At 40.1% G+C, this 19,090-nt stretch overlaps 1 protein-coding gene across 1 annotated transcript in view; it reads left to right on the top strand.

The window, feature by feature from the left end:
* The window catches only part of LOC132405256 (protein diaphanous homolog 1-like), a 247,335-nt gene that overhangs the window by 126,775 nt on the left and 101,470 nt on the right, over nt 1-19,090 (top strand). The window contains exons 6-8 of the mRNA XM_059989940.1: nt 1,877-1,963; nt 10,933-10,993; nt 12,186-12,325. Coding sequence (XP_059845923.1) covers nt 1,877-1,963; nt 10,933-10,993; nt 12,186-12,325 — 288 coding nt within the window. The remainder of the gene's footprint in view (nt 1-1,876; nt 1,964-10,932; nt 10,994-12,185; nt 12,326-19,090) is intronic.

The raw sequence follows: 19,090 nt of genomic DNA, 5'->3' as shown, positions 1-19,090 counted from the left end.
GATGATACTAAGGTAGGAGGTGTTGTGGATAATGAGGTGGGTTTTCAAAGTTTGCAGGGAGATTTATGCCGGTTAGAAGAATGGGCTGAACGTTGACAGATGGAGTTTAATGCTGAGAAGTGTGAGGTTCTACATTTTGGCAGGAATAATCCAAATAGAACATACAGGGTAAATGGTAGGGCATTGAGGAATGCAGAGGAACAGAGAGATCTAGGAATAACAGTGCATAGTTCCCTGAAGGTGGAGTCTCATGTAGATAGGGTGGTGAAGAAGGCTTTTGGAACGCTGGCCTTTATAAATCAAAGCATTGAGTACAGAAGTTGGGATGTAATGTTAAAATTGTACAAGGCATTGGTAAGGCCAAATTTAGAATATTGTGTGCAGTTCTGGTCACCGAATTATAGGAAAGATATCAATAAATTAGAGAGAGTGCAGAGACGATTTACTAGGATGTTACCTGGGTTTCAGCACTTAAGTTACAGAGAAAGGTTGAACAAGTTGGGTCTCTATTCATTGGAGCGTAGAAGGTTGAGGGGGGATTTGATTGAGGTATTTAAAATTTTGAGAGGGATAGATAGAGTTGACGTGAATAGGCTGTTTCCATTGAGAGTAGGGGAGATTCAAACGAGAGGACATGATTTGAGAGTTAGGGGGCAGAAGTTTAAGGGAAACACGAGGGGGTATTTCTTTACTCAGAGAGTGATAGCTGTGTGGAATGAGCTTCCTGTAGAAGTAGTAGAGGCCAGTTCAGTTGTGTCATTTAAGGTAAAATTGGATAGGTATATGGCCAGGAAAGGAGTGGAGGGTTATGGGCTGAGTGCGGGTAGGTGGGACTAGGTGAGATTAAGAGTTTGGCACGGACTAGGAGGGCCGAGATGGCCTGTTTCCGTGCTGTGATTGTTATATGGTTATATGGTTTCATTTCCCTTTCACTGTTAATATATAATTATGCATCCAGTACAGTTAAAGCAAATGTAGGACACTAATTTCTGCTTAAAAAAATCCATAAGTGCATTTAGTATATCAGTGTTGTGTACTAAATAAATCTTGTCATTCAGTGCTTTAGCAATGGAAGTCATTACCTAAATCAAAAGAAACTCCAGATTAGTACTAACCCCTTCCATAAAGAATTATAGTGAGTGGAATGGTAATGTAGTAGTTAGCATATCACTTACAGTGCCAACAATCACTAATTGCAGTTCAATTCCTGCCACTGCCTACGATGAGTTTGTTCATTCTCCCTATGACGGAATCGGCTTCTGCTGGGTGCTCCCATTTTTTTCCACACTCCAAAGACGTACAGTCGGGTTTAGTAAGTTATGGGCATGTTCTATTGGTGCCTGAAATGTGGCAACTCTTGTGGGCTACTTAAGCACAGGCCTCAATAATTTTATTTCTTAAACTTAATAACAGACTCACAAATCTGTTTGAAGTTCAGGATTGAAAACTTGTAAGAAGTGATTGTATAATTTTCATCGTGCAGTTGAAAGTAAGGCTAACAAAGAAAACCAAGCAATGGATTTGTTCAGTGATAGCTGTGTGTAACTATCCATAAATGTTCGGGAGATGGTGGCACAGTATCATGGTGGTTAGCGTGACACTATTAGAGTGTTGGCAATTTGGGTTCAATTACCATCGCTATCTGTAAAGGAGTCAATACGTTCTCCCAGTGACCACATGGGGTTCTTCTGAGCACTCTGGTTTCCTCTCACATTCCAGGGACATACAGGTTTGTACCCTAATTGGTTATATGAACATAATTGGGCAGAATGGGGGTGGGTGTTCACTGTGTTGGAAGGACCTGTTACTGTGCTGTATCTAAATAAATAAAAATAAATCATAGTGTAAACCTGATTTTTTTTCCACTTTTAAACAGTTGGGTGCAGAGCTTTGGTGTAGAGGGACTGGCAGCACTATTGGATATACTAAAAGGACAACAAGATGAACAGCTGGACACTTCAAGGTAAGTAAATAACTTACATTGGAATAATTTCCTGCACAACTTTGTTTAATAGTGCCTTTATATAATTTTAATTTGCCTTTAAATTTCTCTGCTGTCACTTTCACTCAATTGGTTTTTCCAACTTAGTGGTTTAAAAACTTATTAATGCTGGGAACATTTAAAAATAGTATAAAAATAAAAATAGACTGGTTCAGCTGGTTAATATTCTGGTCCAGATTTTGCATTACTTATTACAGAGAAGCTGCCAGTGTTCATTTTGAGTTTTGTCTGTTACTGCCTGAAACTTGATGATTCTCAAGCTTGCATTGGTTAATGATGAAATTTTGATATTGCTAAACATGATTCCAAAACTCCTCCATAGGTGAACACTGAAATACAATTGAAAGAAAGTAATTGTCAAATTGTCTTCTTAATCAAAACTAATAGAAACCAAATAGAACCATATTTTACATGTGAACCAGTCCCACTTTAATGTACCCTAAAATTTACTTTTACAATTTATTTCATAATGCAAAAGATTTTAAAATGCAGCACTCAATTTTCTTCTCATGACGGTTTTTGACCTGAAGCTTTGACTGTTTATTCCTCTCCAACAATGCTTTCTATCTTGCTGAGTTCCTCCAGCATTTTGTGTGTAGCTCTGGATTTCCAGTTTTTGCAGTGTCTGTTGTGTTGTAGAATTCCACTTTAACTTGACTTGCTACTCTGTTTAAAAAAAAAAGTAAATAAAATGTCTGCCTTAATGGCTACTTGAGTCACCTGCAGCAGTTGGGTACTGGGAATTTTCTTCAAACTGACATCTAAGGACATCAGAAAAGGGCAAGTCTGTGTCATAGTGACGGGTAGATATAGGGAAATTTCTTTGGGATCAGGTGTAAGTATAATGAGCCATTTTTGCAATAGGGTTGGAATTTACAATTATAGTGTTGCAAGACTACACCATAGTACTGCACACAATTTTGATCCCCTTAACTAAGAGAGAATGTAGTAACATTAGAAGCAGTCCCAAAGTGGTTCACAAGGCTAGGATAAGATTATCCTATCAAAGGTGGTTAATATCCAACAGTCTTTGATAGTAGGGAAGGGTCAGCACTACTATCTTGAGAGTTGAAAGAGAGCAAATGTGTCCCAAAGCTGTTGGTAAACCTTTATCAATGTGTAACTGAGAGCTTACTGACCTACAACATGATATGGTATACCACTTGCAACAAGGTTGACCAAAAAGTTCTCAGTGAGTGATCAGGACTGCACAGAATGTCATTGAGATACAACTACCAGATGTAGAAATTATCGAATACTCACAGTGTCTACTACAGGTTGGCGAAATCATGATAGACTCATCCCATCCCAGTAATCTCCTGTTATATCTCCTACCATCTGGCAGGAGATAGAGGAACATCCCTGTGCACAGACATCATGACTGATAAACAGTAACACCCCCCACCCTCACATCACTCCCTACTTTCTGCAGGGAACGCTCCCTCTGTGATTTCCTTGCCTATTCGACCCTCTCCACTAATCTCCCTCCAGATGCTTATCCAAGCAAGTGACCTAAGTGCTACACCTGCCCATACACCATCTCCTTCACCTCCATTCAGGGCCTTAATCAGTCCTTGAGGTGAGGCAATATCTCACCTCTGAATCTGCCTGGGCCGCTATTGTGTCCGGTGCTCCAAAGCGGCTGCCTTTTCATTGGTGAGACCCGCTATAAATTGGAGGACTGCTTCAATGAGCACTTCTGCACCATCTGCCACCAGCGGGACTTCCCGGTGAGCAAACGTTTTAATTCTGATTCCCATTCCCTTTCTGACATGTTGGTCTATGGCCTCCTCTTGTGCCAAGTTGGGGCCATCCTCAGGGTGGAGGAGCAACACCTTATAATCTGTCTGTTACCTTCTACGCTGATGGCGTGCCTATTACTTCCCTCTGGATCCACTACTCCTTCCCTTTTTCTTATTGTCCACTCTCACCAACCATCAGATTCTTTCTTCTCCAACCCTTGTCCATAAGATATAGGAGCAGGATTAGGTGATTTGACCTATTGTGTCTGCTCTGCCATTTCATTATGGTTGAGCCAATTTTCTTCTCAGTCCCATTGCCCTGCCTTCTCCTCATATTCATTCCTGCCTTGACCAATCAAGAATCTATTAACATCTGCCTTAAATGTACCCAATGATTTGGCCTTCACAGCTGCTCATGACAAGGAATTCCAAAGATTCACCACTGGTGAAAGAAATTCCTCCTCATCTCTGTTCTAAAAGGACGCCCTTCTCTTCTGAGGCTGTGTCCTCCCGTCTTAGACTTCCCCAACCACTCCACTCCACTCCACTCCACATCCACTCTATCAAGACCTCTCACCATTCAATAGGTTTCAATTAGGTCATCCCTCATTCTTCTGAATTCTAGTGAATACTGGCGCAGAGCCATCAAATTCTCTTCATATGACAAGCCATTCAATCCTGGAATCATCTTTGTGAATCTCCTTTGAACCCTCTATAGTTTAAGAACATCCTTTCTAACCTTTTCCACCCACCTGGCTGTACCTATCACCTTCCAGCTAACTTCTTTCCTCTCCTTACACCGTCTAATTCAGGCATCTTTCCCCTTCCCTCTTCTGAAGAAATGTCTCGGCCCAAAACATCAATTGTTCACTCTTTTCCATAGATGCTGCCTGATCTGCTGAGTTCCTCCTGCATTTCATGTGCATTGTCTTGGATTTCTAGCATCTGCAGTTTTTTTCATGTTTGTGATAGTTTCCCCCCACCCCCCAGGGCTGTCTTGCAACTGAGCAATGCCAATTTTAGATTGTTTTAAATTCATTTCTAACTTAGATGTCACTTCAAATAACTGATGTTATTTTAAATTTAGTAATTGTGTTTTTAGTAATTGGATTGCTAGTATGCTGTTTTGCACTGAATGCAATCTCATTATCCTCAGCAATGACAATAAAGCTCTAACATAAACATCTCTTGCAATTTAAAGTGAGAGGCAATCTTCTTGAAATAAGTGATACTAATGACCATAGTAAAGTAGATGTCAAGATGTTTCCAGTAGCTGGAGAATCTTGAATGAGGGGATGTAGTTTGGAGATTGGCCATTTACAACCAAGATATGTAGGAATTCCTTCTTGCAGAGACTGGTGGATCTCTGGAATTTTCTATCCCAGAGAGTTGTGCAATCTTGGCTCCAAGTATTTGAAATGGAAGTAGTAGTTTGAAAGATTGAAGGATTTTGGTGCTCGGTAGTCTGCTTCTCCTCCACTTCTTCCTTGTGCTCTTGTGTGCTGTCTGTTTACTGCTGGACTGACCACATCTATTGCCAGATTCAAGCAGGCTCAATACATAATAGTATTTTTAAAAATGGACAAGAGACTGCAGGTACTGGGATTTGGAGTAAAGAGAAAGCAAACTGCTGAACGAACTCAACAGATTGAATAGCATCTGCCGGTGGTGGGTGAGGGAGAGGAATTGTTGATTTGGGTCAACTCCCTGTAATAGGACATATTAGGGTATTTGCCAAAGGTAATATTATGTTGGATAAAGGTTTTTAGAATGTAGAAAGTGAGCAAATACAGTGGATTCCAGTTCATCGCGACACATCAGGACCAATACATTTTGAGCTGATGCTCTGAGCCAATATCACAATGTTTTGAGCCAGTTGCCCCAGTCAGCCAAAGTTTCATGGAAGAACGTAGAACATAAGAGATAGGAGCAGGAGTAGGCCAATCGACCCCTCAAGCCTGCTCCGCCATTCAACAAGATCATGGCTGATCCAATCTTAACTCTAGTTTTCACCGAATCCCACAAGGCAACAATGCCAATCAACAGGGCAGCATGCGGCCCATTTTATTTTATTATTCATCCCGCCCAAACCCATGTGATCACCCAGGGGGAAAAAAAAACGATTTCCCAATTGAGGAGAAAAAATCTGGAAAATTCCTCTCCGACCCATCCAGGCTATCGAAAACTGGTCCAGGAGATCACATGTCTGATCTAAACCTAGTCTCATGTCCACTTACCTGCTCGCTCACCGTATCCCCTAATGCCATTTTTATCCAGGAAAATGCCTATCTCCATTTTGAATTTATTGAGTGTAGTAGCTTCCACAGCTCTCTGGGGCAGTAAATTCCACAGCCCCACTACCCTCTGAGTGAAGAAATTTCTCCTCATCTCAGTCCTGGAACAGCATCCCCTTATTTTAAGATTATGCCCCCTAGTCCGAGTTTCACCCATCATTGGGAACATTCTCCCCGCATCCACCCAATCAAGCCCCTTCACAATCTTATATGTTTCAATAAGATCGCCTCTCATTCTTCGGAACCCCAATGAGTAGAGTCCCAATCTACTCAACCTCTCATCATACATCAACCCACCCATCCCCGGAATTAACCTAGTCAACCTTCTCTGCACTGCCTCGAGAGCCAGTATGTCCTTTCTTAAATATGGACACCAGAATTGCACGCAGTACTCCAGGTGTGGTTTCACCAATACCCGGTACAACTGCAGTAAGACCTCCCTGTTCTTTTACTCCATCCCCCTAGCAATAAAAGTCAGCATTCCGTTGGCCCTCTTGACCACCTGCTGCACTTGCATACTAACTTTTTGTGTTTCCTGCACCAGGACCCCCAGATCCCTTTGCACAGAAGCACTTTCCAGTTTCTGTCCATTTAGATAATAACTTGCTCTATTATTTTTCCTGCCAAAGTGCAAGACCTCACACTTGTCAGTATTATATTTCATCTGCCAAATGTCTGCCCAATCACTCAGCCTATCTGTGTCCCTCTGCAGGGTTTCAATGTCCTCCGCACTCATTACACTCCTTCCCATCTTTGTGTCATCAGCAAACTGCGATATGTTGCACTTAGTCCCTTTCTCCAAATCATTAATATAGATTGTAAAGAGTTGGGGTTCCCACACCGACCCCTGCGGAACACCACTAGTCACCAACTGCCAGTCTGAGAATAAACTATTTATCCCAACTCTCTGTTTTCTGTTAGAAAGCCAATCCTCCACCCATACCTGAATATTATCCCCAATCCCATGATTTTTTTTTACCTTAAGTAATAATCTTTGGTGTGGCACCTTGGAAGTCCAAGGTGCCTTTTGGAAGTCCAAATACACCACATCCACTGGTTCCCCTTTATCTACCCTATATGTTATGTCCTTAAAGAACTCCAACAAATTTGTCAAACATGACTTCCCTTTTGTAAAGCCATGCTGACTTTGTCCAATTAAGCTGTTTATCCAAATGCCCTGTTACTGTTTCCTTAATTATCGATTCCAACATTTTGCCAACCACAGATGTTAGGCTAACTAGCCTATAATTCCCAGCCTTCTGTCTATTGCCGTTTTTAAATAAAGGAGTTACATTAGCATTTTTCCAATCTTCCAGGACCATTGCCGAGTCCAGCGAGTTTTGAAAAATTATCACTAATGTATCCACAATCCCGACCGCCACTTCCCTTAAGACCCTAGGATGCAAGCCATCCGGTCCAGGGGATTTATCCACCTTCAGTCCCATTAATTTATCAAGTACCATTTCCTTGGTGATTTGAATTGTAGTTAGCTTCTCTCCTCCTAGAGCCCCCCGTTTATCCAGTGTTGGGATATTTTGAGTGTCCTCTACTGTAAAAACTGATACAAAATATTTGTTCAGCGTTTCCGCCATCTCCATGTCCCCTACCATTAATTTCCCGGTCTCATCTTCTAGGGGACCAACATTTACTTTAGCCACCCTTTTTCTTTTTATGTAACTATAAAAACTCTTACTATCTGCTTTTATGTTTTTCGCCAATTTACTTTCATAATCTATCTTCCCCTTCTTAATCAATCTTTTTGTTATTTGTTGCTGATCTTTAAAAGCTTCTCGATCTTCAATCTTCCCACTAGATTTAGCTACCTTATATAACTTTCTTTTTAGTCGTATACTTTGCTTTATTTCTTTACTTGGCCACGGATAACTATTTTTTCTTTTACACCCTTTTTTCTTCTGTGGAATATATTTTTCTTGATAGTTGTAAAATAACTCCTTAAGTATACACCACTGATCAAGTACGGATCTACCCTTTAATCTATTTTCCCAATCCATCTTAAGCAATTCCGCTCTCATACTATCATAGTTTCCTTTATTTAAGCTCAGTACGCTTGTTTGAGATCCAACCCTCTCATCCTCTAATTGAATATGGAATTCGACCATGTTGTGGTCACTCATTCCAAGGGGATCCTTTACGAGGACATTTTTTATTAGTCCTGTCTCATTACACAGGACCAGATCTAAGACTGCTTGCTCCCTTGTCGGCTCAGTAACGTATTGTTCAAGGAACCCATCCCGAATACACTCAATAAACTCTTCTTCTTCCAGGCTGCCGTGTCCGACTTGATTAGTCTAGTCAATATGAAAGTTAAAATCCCCCATAATTATAGCTGTTCCCTTATTACAAGCCCCAACTATTTCCTGATTTATGCTCTGACCAACTGAGTTACAGCTGTTTGGAGGCCTGTAGACTACTCCCACCACAGCTTTTTTCTCTTTACTATTTCTTATTTCTACCCAAATTGTTTCATTATCCTGATCCTTTGAGCCAATATCATTTGATTTATTGCAGTGATTTCTTGCTTTATTAACATAGCCACCCCACCTCCTTTTCCTTCTTGCCTGTCTCTCCTAATTGTCGAATACCCTTGTATGTTTAATTCCCAGTCCTGGTCACCCTGCAGCCATGTTTCCGTAACTGCCACAATATCATAACCATACGTAATTATTTGTACCGTCAAATCATCAATTTTATTCCTAATACTACGTGCATTCAAATAAAGGACTTACAAATATGTTTGACACTTATTTGCTACCTTTTCCTTTTGTACAACTTTACGCTTATCTCCATACATTCTTTCCCCTCCTGACACACTCTGTCTTTTTATTCCTCCACTTTTACCTACATCCATTACCTTCTCCATTGTCTTTTTAATTATTTGCTCTCTAGAATCCTCCCCCCCCCCCCCCCCCCACTAGTTAGTTTAAAGACCTCTCTGCAGCCCTAGTTATATGATTCGCCAGGACACTAACCCCAGCCCGGTTCAGGTGAACCCCGTCCCTCCGGAACAGCTCTCTCCTGTCCCAGTACTGGTGCCAGTATCCCAAGAAGCAAAACCCACTTCTCCCACACCAGTCTTTGAGCCACACATTTAACTCCCTAATTTTATTTAGGGAGATTTGCTCGCCAGATTTGCTCGTGGCTCAGGTAATAATCCAGAGATTATTACCCTTGAGGGTCTGTTTTTTAATTTGACCCCTAGCTGCTCATATTCCTGTAAACAGAACCTTATTCCTTGTCCTATCTATGTCATTAGTACCGACGTGTACTAAGACAACTGGATCCTCGCCCTCCCACAGCAAGTTTCTCTCCAGCCCAGAAGAGAGGTCCTTAAACCCGGCACCAGGCAGGCAACATAGCCTTCGAGACTCTCGCTCTCGGTTGCAGAGAACCCTACCTATCCCCCTGACGATACTGTCCCCTATTACTACATTTCTATTGACTCCCCCCTCTGGAATGGCCCCCCACTCCATGGTACTATGGGCAGGTTGCTCATCCTCCCCACAGTCCCCGCTCCTGCCCTCACAGGGAGTTAAAGCCTCAAATCTGTTGCATCTCCTCCAGCCCTACCTCCTGGGTTCCCTTACTTTCCTCACTCATAGCTACACCATCCTGTGCTTGACTGCAATCTACATTAGTTAATCTATTAGGTGTGGCTATCTCCTGGTACACAGAGTCCAGGTAACTCTCCCCCTCCCTGATGTGTCGCAGTGTCTGAAGCTCGAACTGCAGCTCATCAATATGAAGTTGGAGTTCCTCGAGCAACAAACACTTGCTACAAATGTAGTCGCCGTCTCCCTCAATTGGGTCTACCAGTTCCCACATCTCGCAGCAGTAACACATCACCTGCTCCATGCTATATAGTTAATGTACTAGTATTAGTTATGCAAGAACCCTTTGCCCCAATACAGCTAACTATCACACTATTTAACAATACTTTTAAAGTTATAAGTGTAAAAGGAAGCAGGACTACTTACCAATACTTACCAAGCAACTAGCTGTGAGAGCTGTGAGAAGTAGTTAATAGGTATTAAAAAACAAACTTCCATTTAACTGAGTAACAAATTATGCATTTAAATGAAATACAGAACAAATGAGAACACTACCAATACTACTAGAGTACTATAAAACTTAGTTCCTGATGGTTTTCAATAGAGGAATTCTGGTATACGCTACTGTTTTTTTTTGATTGACTGAATGAACAAAATTAGAGCAGACACCGAGTGCAAATAATTGACTTCCTTCATTGCCTTCCTGTGTAAGGTACAAATGATCACAAATTGCTGCTTTTTTTTTCCCATTGGCCCAGAAGGATAACATAACACAAATACATGTACCTGACGCTTGTTAAAACCTGTTCACTCCGTAGTGTGGAATGGCGACAGAAATGCATGCAACTGGCGCTAGTTCGAAACTCAGACGAGAAAATCTGCAGATGCTAGAAAACAAGCAATGCACACAAAATGCTGGAGAAACTCAGCAGGCCAGGTCCAGTCCTCATGAAGGGTCTCGGCCTGAAATCTTACCATAGATGCTGCTTGACCTGCTGAGTTCAGCCAGCATTTTGTATGTACTACCAGTTAGAAACTGTTAGGCAACAGTCCCCTGTCCCAGTTAGGTGGCATAGGATCCCAAAAAAAAAGGGAATCTCGTCTATTTTCTTGATTAGATTTTTATCTATCAGAGTTTTGCCAAATTGGTGGCTACTCTGATTAACTGATTGCCTAACTACCCAGAATCCACTATACTTGTAAATTTGCTGAATGTAGCCTCTTTCATCTCTGTTAACTGGCTGAATTTGGTCACAATTTTGAAACAAAAACTCTGTGCACGCAATGTCAAGTTAATGATATTTTTGCATCGTTTTTTATTGTAGTGTGAACTACAAAATTCAACATGAAATTATTCGGTGTCTAAAAGCCTTCATGAATAACAAGGTGAGTATTTCAATATTAATGTATATTGCATGAGAATAAATAGTGTTGCAGTAACTGAATCTAACTGCAGGTTTTTAAGATATTGAAGTTCTTATTGTTCTATTAGGTATTTGCTCATCTGTTTTAGAGATTCCAAGCATCAAATGGTGGTTGTGTTGATTTTCATTAACTGCCTCTCCAGAGTGCTGAATGCTTTCAACTAGAGCTTAACTTTGGGTATTTTTTTCTGCACAGATTCAGAATCAGGTTTAATATTCACTGAATTACGTCATGAAATTTGTTGTTTTGCGGCAGCAGTTCAGTGCAATACATAAAATATGCTATAAATTACAAGAAGAAATGTATATAAAAATAAATAAAAATGCATAGTGCAAAAAGGGAGCAAAAGATTGTGAGTTAGTTAATGGGCTGGTTTAGAAATCAGAAATCAGATGGAGGGGAACATTTGTCCCTAAAACATTGAGTGTGTGTCGTCAGGCTACTGAACCTCCTGTCTGATAGTAGTAGTCAGAATAGGGCATGACCATGCAGCTTTAGCTTAACTCACGTTAATCTTGGACTTGAAGGGATTCATTAAAATGCTGTTTACATTTAAGGGCTAAAATTTAAGAAAGCATGATTCGATCAAAGTTATACTCCTTGGACTTTAGAAGTTCAAGAGTGTTTGAAGTTTTCAGAATATTAAGGGCAGATGGAGAAAGACTTCCAGCTGGTTAAAAAATCTGGGACCAGGGGTCATGGGCAAAGAAAGAACCAGATACTTCAGGAGTGAAGTGAGGAGTATTTAAAAAATTTTTGAATTCAGTTTCACTAAATCTGAGTTGATTGTTAATTTTAAATCTGAGATGGGCTATTTCATAAGCCAAGGGATAAAGGGAGCAGGTCACAAAATATCTATGATAGTGAATGGCAAGGCAAATTTTTAAGGTTAAGTAACTAAAAGATATCCCAGTTTGTTCGTTGGTATATTTTGAGGTCATTGTCATTTTGCTAACTAGCTTCAAAAGTCTGGTATATGTTCCACTGCTACTAGGTAGATCTTGAAAGGTTTTATTGTATGGCTAATGATTTTGGAGCAGGCGCTTCACTTAAAAAATAGGTTTATCTATTTCTGGTAATGATTTTGCTGATATATTTTCATTTCTGTTCTTACTGAGAGTGAATATAATTTTCTCTAACCTTTTAATTGCAGCATGGCATAAAAATGATGTTAGAATCAGAGGATGGAGTTCTGTTGCTGGTGAAAGCTGTTGATCCTGGTGCTCCATCCATGATGATTGATGCAGTAAAGCTGCTATCTGCTATATGTATCTTGCAGGACCCTGACAACATGTAAGCATACACTTTAAACACAACAATAATTGCAGCTATTGTGTACAATGTACAGCAATGATTCACTGATCCATGGACCATTGGATGTAATTCTGTGTCATTGTGTACCTCCTTTGAACTAATACTTTCAGGTTGCTGAACCTGTGTGATAACTTCACACTCCTCAACTCTGAACTGATTCCTCAACCTTTGGACTCACTTTCATGGACTCCTCAACTCAAGTTCTCAGTATATTATTTACCGTTTTTTTTTGCACAGTTTGTCGTCTTTTCTACATTGGTTGTTTGTGTGTCTTTGCAGTTTTTCATTGATTCTATTGTATTTACTTGTTCTGTGAATGCCTGCAAGAAAATATGTCTCAAGTTGTCTATGAAGGTTCTCAATCATCCGGTCATTGTATATCAAACAGTAGTAAATCAAGGCTGCTGGACTTACTATGTTGTCTAGAAGATGTTTCACTACTCATCCGAGAGGCATCTTCGTTTATGATACGTGGTGGGTAGTTTTCCAGCTCTTGAACTTGAGTTGTTCAAAGGTATAGCAATCACCTGAGGGTTGTTAGGAATCGTAGAGGTAATGAGAGGACCATTAGTCTTATCATTGCAAGAATGGAGTTATGAACTGTTGTGATGATGCCAGGGTAGAGATGTTAGGACTGCATTGTAAGTACCCCACCCTCTCTGTTCAGGGATGGGTTTTCCAGTTTGACAAAGATGGCTTCTTTAATCCCGCTTTCAAACCACCAGTCCAAAAAGTGCACATTGTTTTAAACTAATGTGGCAGGGGGATGGGAACAAGTGCAGAGAGACAGAGGGGTGTAAAATGAGGGTAGAAGCAAAAAGTAGTAAGGTGAAAAGTAAAAGGGTCAGGCAGGCAAATCCAGGGCAAAAAGCAAAAAGAGCCACTTTTCAACAAAATTGTATAAGGGTTAAGAGTGTTGTAAAAACAAGCCTGAAGGCTTTGTGTGTCAATGCGAGGAGCATTCGTAACAAGGTGAATGAATTAAATGTGCCGATAGTTGGGATCACAGAGACATGGCTCCAGGGTGACCAAGGATGGGAGCTCAACATCCGGGGATATTTAATATTCAGGAGGGATAGACAGGAAAGAAAAGGAGGTGGGGTAGCATTGCTGGTTAGAGAGGAGATTAACACAATAGAAAGGAAGGACATTAGCCTGGAGGATGTGGAATCGATATGGGTAGAGCTGCATAACACTAAGTGGCAGAAAACGCTGGTGGGAGTTGTGTACAGGCCACCTAACAGTAGTAGTGAGGTTGGGGATGGCATTAAACAGGAAATTAGAAATGTGTGCAAAAAAGGAACAGTAGTTATAATGGGTGACTTCAATCTACATATAGATTGGGTGAACCAAATTGGTAAGGGTGCTGAGGAAGAGGATTTCTTGGAATGTATGCGGGATGGTTTTCTGAACCAACATGTCGAGGAACCAACTAGAGACCAGGCCATTCTAGATTGGGTATTGAGCAATGAGGAAGGGTTAGTTAGCAATCTTGTCGCGCGAGGCCCCTTGGGTAAGAGTGACCATAATATGGTGGAATTCTTCATTAAGATGGAGAGTGACATAGTTAATTCAGAAACAAAGGTTCTGAACTTAAAGAAGGGTAACTTTGAAGGTATGAGATGTGAATTAGCTAAGATAGACTGGCAAATGATATTTAAAGGGTTGACGGTGGATATGCAATGGCAAGCATTTAAAGATCACATGAATGAACTACAACAATTGTTCATCCCAGTTTGGCAAAAGAATAAACCAGGGAAGGTAGTGCACCCGTGGCTGACAAGGGAAATTAGGGATAGTATCAAGTCCAAAGAAGAAACATATAAATTAGCAAAAAAAAAAGCGGCACACCTGAGGACTGGGAGAAATTCAGAGACCAGCAGAGGAGGACTAAGGGCTTAATTAGGAAAGGGAAAAAAAGATTATGAGAGAAAGCTGGCAGGGAACATAAAAACTTAATGTAAAAGCTTTTATAGATACATGAAAAGAAAAAGATTGGTCAAGACAAATGTAGGTCCTTTACAGTCAGAAACAAGTGAATTGATCATAGGGAACAAAGACATGGCTGACTAATTGAATAACTACTTTGGTTCTGTCTTCACTAAGGAGGACATAAATAATCTTCCGGAAATTGTAGGGGACCGAGAGTCTAGTGAGATGGAGGAACTGAGGGAAATACATGTTAGTAGGGAAGTGGTGTTAGGTAAATTGAAGGGATTAAAGGCAGATAAATCCCCAGGGCCAGATGGTCTGCATCCCAGAGTGCTTAAGGAAGTAGCCCAAGAAATAGTGGATGCATTAGTGATAATTTTTCAAAACTCTTTAGGTTCTGGATTAGTTCCTGAGGACTGGAGGGTGGCTAATGTAACCCCACTTTTTAAAAAAGGAGGGAGAGAGAAACCAGGGAATTATAGACCGATTAGTCTGACATCGGTGGTGGGGAAAATGCTAGAGTCGGTTATCAAAGATGTGATAACAGCACATTTGGAAAGAGGTGAAATCATCGGACAAAGTCAGCATGGATTTGTGAAAGGAAAATCATGTCTGACGAATCTTATAGAATTTTTTGAAGATGTAACTAGTAGTGGATAGGGGAGAGCCAGTGGATGTAGTATATTTAGATTTTCAAAAGGCTTTTGACAAGGTCCCACACAGGAGGTTAGTGTGCAAACCTAAAGCACACGGTATTGGGGGTATGGTATTGATGTGGATAGAGAATTGGTGGGCAGACAGGAAGCAAAGAGTGGGAGTAAATGCGACCTTTTCAGAGTGGCAGGCAGTGACTAGTGGGGTACCGCAAGGCTCAGTGCTGGGACCCCAGTTGTTTACAATATATATTAATGATTTAGACGAGGGAATTAAATGCAGCATCTCCAAGTTTGCAGATGACAGGAAGCTGGGTGGCAGTGTTATCTCTGAGGAGGATGCTAAGAGGATGCAGGGTGACTCGGATAGGTTAGGTGAGTGGGCAAATTCATGGCAGATACAATTTAATGTGGATAAATATGAGGTTATCCACTTTGGTTGCAAGAACAGGAAAACAGATTATTATCTGAATGGTGGCCGATTAAGAAAAGGGGAGGTGCAACGAGACCTGGGTGTCATTGTACACCAGTCATTGAAGGTGGGCATGCAGGTACAGCAGGCAGTGAAAAAGGCAAATGGTATGTTGGCATTCATAGCAAAAAGATTTGAGTACAGGAGCAGGGAGGTTCTACTGCAGTTATACAAGGCCTTGGTCCGACCGCACCTAGAGTATTGTGTGCAGTTTTGGTCCCCTAATCTGAAGAAAGACATTCTTGCCATAGAGGGAGTACAAAGGAGGTTCACCAGATTGATTCCTGGGATGGCAGGACTTTCATATGAAGAAAGACTGGATCGACTAGACTTATACTCACTGGAATTTAGAAGATTGAGGGGGGATCTTATTGAAATGTATAAAATTCTAAAGGGTTTGGACAGGCTAGATGCAGGAAGATTGTTTCTGATGTTGAGGAAGTCCAGAATGAGGGGTCACAGTTTAAGGATAAAGGGGAAGCCTTTTAGGACCGAGATGAGGAAAAACTTCTTCACACAGAGAGTGGTGAATCTGTGGAATTCTCTGCCACAGGAAACAGTTGAGGCCGGTTCATTGGCTATATTTAAGAGGAAGTTAGATATGGCCCTTGTGGCTAAAGGGATCAGGGGGTATGGTGAGAAAGCAGGTACAGGGTTCTGAGTTGGATGATCAGCCATGATCATACTGAATGGCGGTGCAGGCTCGAAGGGCCGAATGGCCTACTCCTGCACCTAGTTTGTATGTTTGTATGTTATCATTTAATTGTAGATGTACAGCCGCGTCTGTAAAGGTTGCTATACCTTTAAACAACTCACTGAGTTTATAAGCTGGAAAACTACCCACCACAAATCATAAATGAAGATACCTCTGGGATGAGTGGGAAAACGTCTTCTAGACAACGCAGCAAGTCCACTTGTCTTGATTCACTACTGATTGCTGCATCTCAAAGTGGTATATGATGCTTGTACCTCAAAGAGGTGACACAGGATTGGGAGATGTAGTATTCTTGTTGGTAGAGTTATGAAACTGCAAGGGTAAAAGGGCCCTGATTGGAGGTATATACAGTCCTTCTAACAGTAGCCAGGATATGGGCTAAAAATTAAAATGGGATCTGGAAGATGCATGTCAAAAGAGTAATGTTACAATAGTCATAGGGGATTTCAATATGCAGGTAGATTAGGAAAATGTGGTTGGTGCAGGATCCCAAGAGAGAATTTGTGGAAAGCCTTTGAGAATCTTTTTAGAGTAGCTTATTGTTGAGCCCACAAGCAGAATGGCATTTTTGTATTATGCATTATGTAATAACCCAGATTTGATTACGAAGCTTAAGGTAAAAGAACCCTTAGGAGGCAGTGATGATAATATAACAGAATTCACCCTGCAGTTTGAAAGGGAGAAGGTAAAGTCAGTTGTATCAGCATTCCAGTGGAGTAAAGGGAATTATAGTGGCAAGAGAGAGGAGCTGGCCAACTGAAATCAGATGAATGTAATACAAACTCCACCAGTAGGTAATTTGATAATAAATTTACTTCAAACTTTGGGCAAGTTTTCAAATTTTGTACAATTCATTATAAGCTGATTTTCCTCACAATGCAGATATCTTTGGTTTCTTCTGCTAAGAATCTATCAAACTTTGGCTATGGCAATCTTCTAAAACTTTCCTCCTGAACTGTTAATGTAAAATGAAAAGATAAGGCTCAGTACAGGAGGGAAATTTTAGAAAATTGCCAGAGTCAAGATTATCTACTGTATATGTCGTCATATACTATCATGAGATTAGTTTTCTTGAGGGCATTGTGTAGATAGAAAGCAACACAACAGAATCAATGGAAAACTGCACACAAAGAAAAATGGACATCCAATGTAAAAAAGAAGACAAATTACAAATGCAAAAAATAAAATAAATAATAATAACGAGTAAATAAGTAATATTGTATAAGTCAGTCATAGAGTACTTGAAGATGAGTCCATAGGTTGTGGAATCAGTTAATTGTTGAAGTGAATGAAGTTATCTATGTTGGTTCAGGAGCCTGATGATTGTTGGATAGTAACTGTTCATACCTGTCATTCCTTCCTGATGGCAGCAGCAAAACGAGAGCATGGCCTGAATGGTCAGGATCCCCGATGACAGATGCTGCTTTTTTGTGGCTGTACTTGTAAATGTGCTCAATAGTGGAGATGTCTTTTCCTGTGAAACTGGAAAAAATATCAGAAGAATATATTGTTCTTTGCATTTCTTTTAGTAATCTTGTTATATATCTACCTACATGGACTTTTAGTGAATGGAAAAATGGATTGTAGTTTTTGGTACAAGACAAAGAGATTTGCTTTTACTGTAATTTTTCAACATTGTTTGCAAATTCTGAAGTGTTAGTTCCAATCTATAATAGTAGATAAGTTAGTTCTGAGTTGTTGATTTGAAGTAAAATGTATCCAAGCAAATTCTGGACTGGATCACTCACTCTAATTCTATCCCATTCCCACTTGATCTTTGTTCATTTAATCTATTTAAATGAAAACCAATGCCAATTTAATGAGCATATTATTTTTTGATTATTAAAGCCCTCTGCAGTTAACATGAGTTTAATACTTCTTGTTAGTGGGTTAATTTTCCAATTTCTGCTGGAACTAGCCACGAAGCTCTAATATTAAAGTTTTTCTCTTTCCGCCAGTGCTTCCTGACCCTCTGAGTATACAAAATATTCTGTTTTTATTTTGTATTTCCAGCAAATGCAGTGTTATATTATCTCACATTTCTAGCATGGTTCTTTCATTCTCTCCCTTCTCTGTCCTCACTTATCACACCAGTACATCCTTTAACAAGACTTCACCACACACTTATTCCTTAAGACAGAGGTAGAATTAAGCCATTCAGCCAATGAGCCTGCTCTGAATTTGAACATGGTTGTTTATTAACCCCATCAAACCCATTCTCCTACCTTTCTCTTGTAACATTCGATGTCCTGATTAATCAAGTAACTATCAATTTCTGCTTTAAGTATACACAGTGACTTAGCCAATTATTCTTTCATTCTTGAGGTCTATTCTACTCTCTTATTCATTCCATTTCTTTTTTTTGCAATTTAAAACGTATGTTTTCTAAACTTTTTTCTAGTTTTATTAGAGGTCTTGGACCTCATACTTCAAATCTGTTTCTCTCCACAGCTGCTGCCAGACCAGCTGAGTATTTATGGTTTTAAACTGAACATTTTGGACACTTTGAACAATGAAAATGATCAATTAATTAGACACTATGTCCAGAATACATTACTGTGCAAGAGTCTGGCATATATAGTGCCTTTAAAAAGTATTCATCCCTTGGAAGTTTTCATATTTTATTGTTTTACAACATTGAATCACAGTGGATTTAATTTGGTTTTGTTTTGACACTGATCAGCAGAAAAAAAGACTCATGTCAAAGTGAAAACAGATCTCTACAAAATGATCTAAATTAATTACAGCTATAAAATACAAAATAATTGATTCAATACATATTCACCCCCTTTAATATGACGCATCAAATCATCACTGGTGCAACCAGTTGGTCTTAGAAGTTACATAATTAGTTAAATGGAGACCCGTCTTTGGAGACCAGTGTGCAGCTGGGGTGTTTCAATTTCTTGTTGCTGCTGGTAAGGAGTTTGTATATTCTTTCTGTGGTTTCCTCCCACATTCCAAAGATGTAC

The sequence above is a fragment of the Hypanus sabinus genome, chromosome 15 (assembly GCF_030144855.1).
Source record: "Hypanus sabinus isolate sHypSab1 chromosome 15, sHypSab1.hap1, whole genome shotgun sequence".
Taxonomy (NCBI): domain Eukaryota; kingdom Metazoa; phylum Chordata; class Chondrichthyes; order Myliobatiformes; family Dasyatidae; genus Hypanus; species Hypanus sabinus.
The sequence above is the reverse complement of the archived record's forward strand: the minus strand, read 5'-3'. Positions and strand labels throughout refer to the sequence as shown.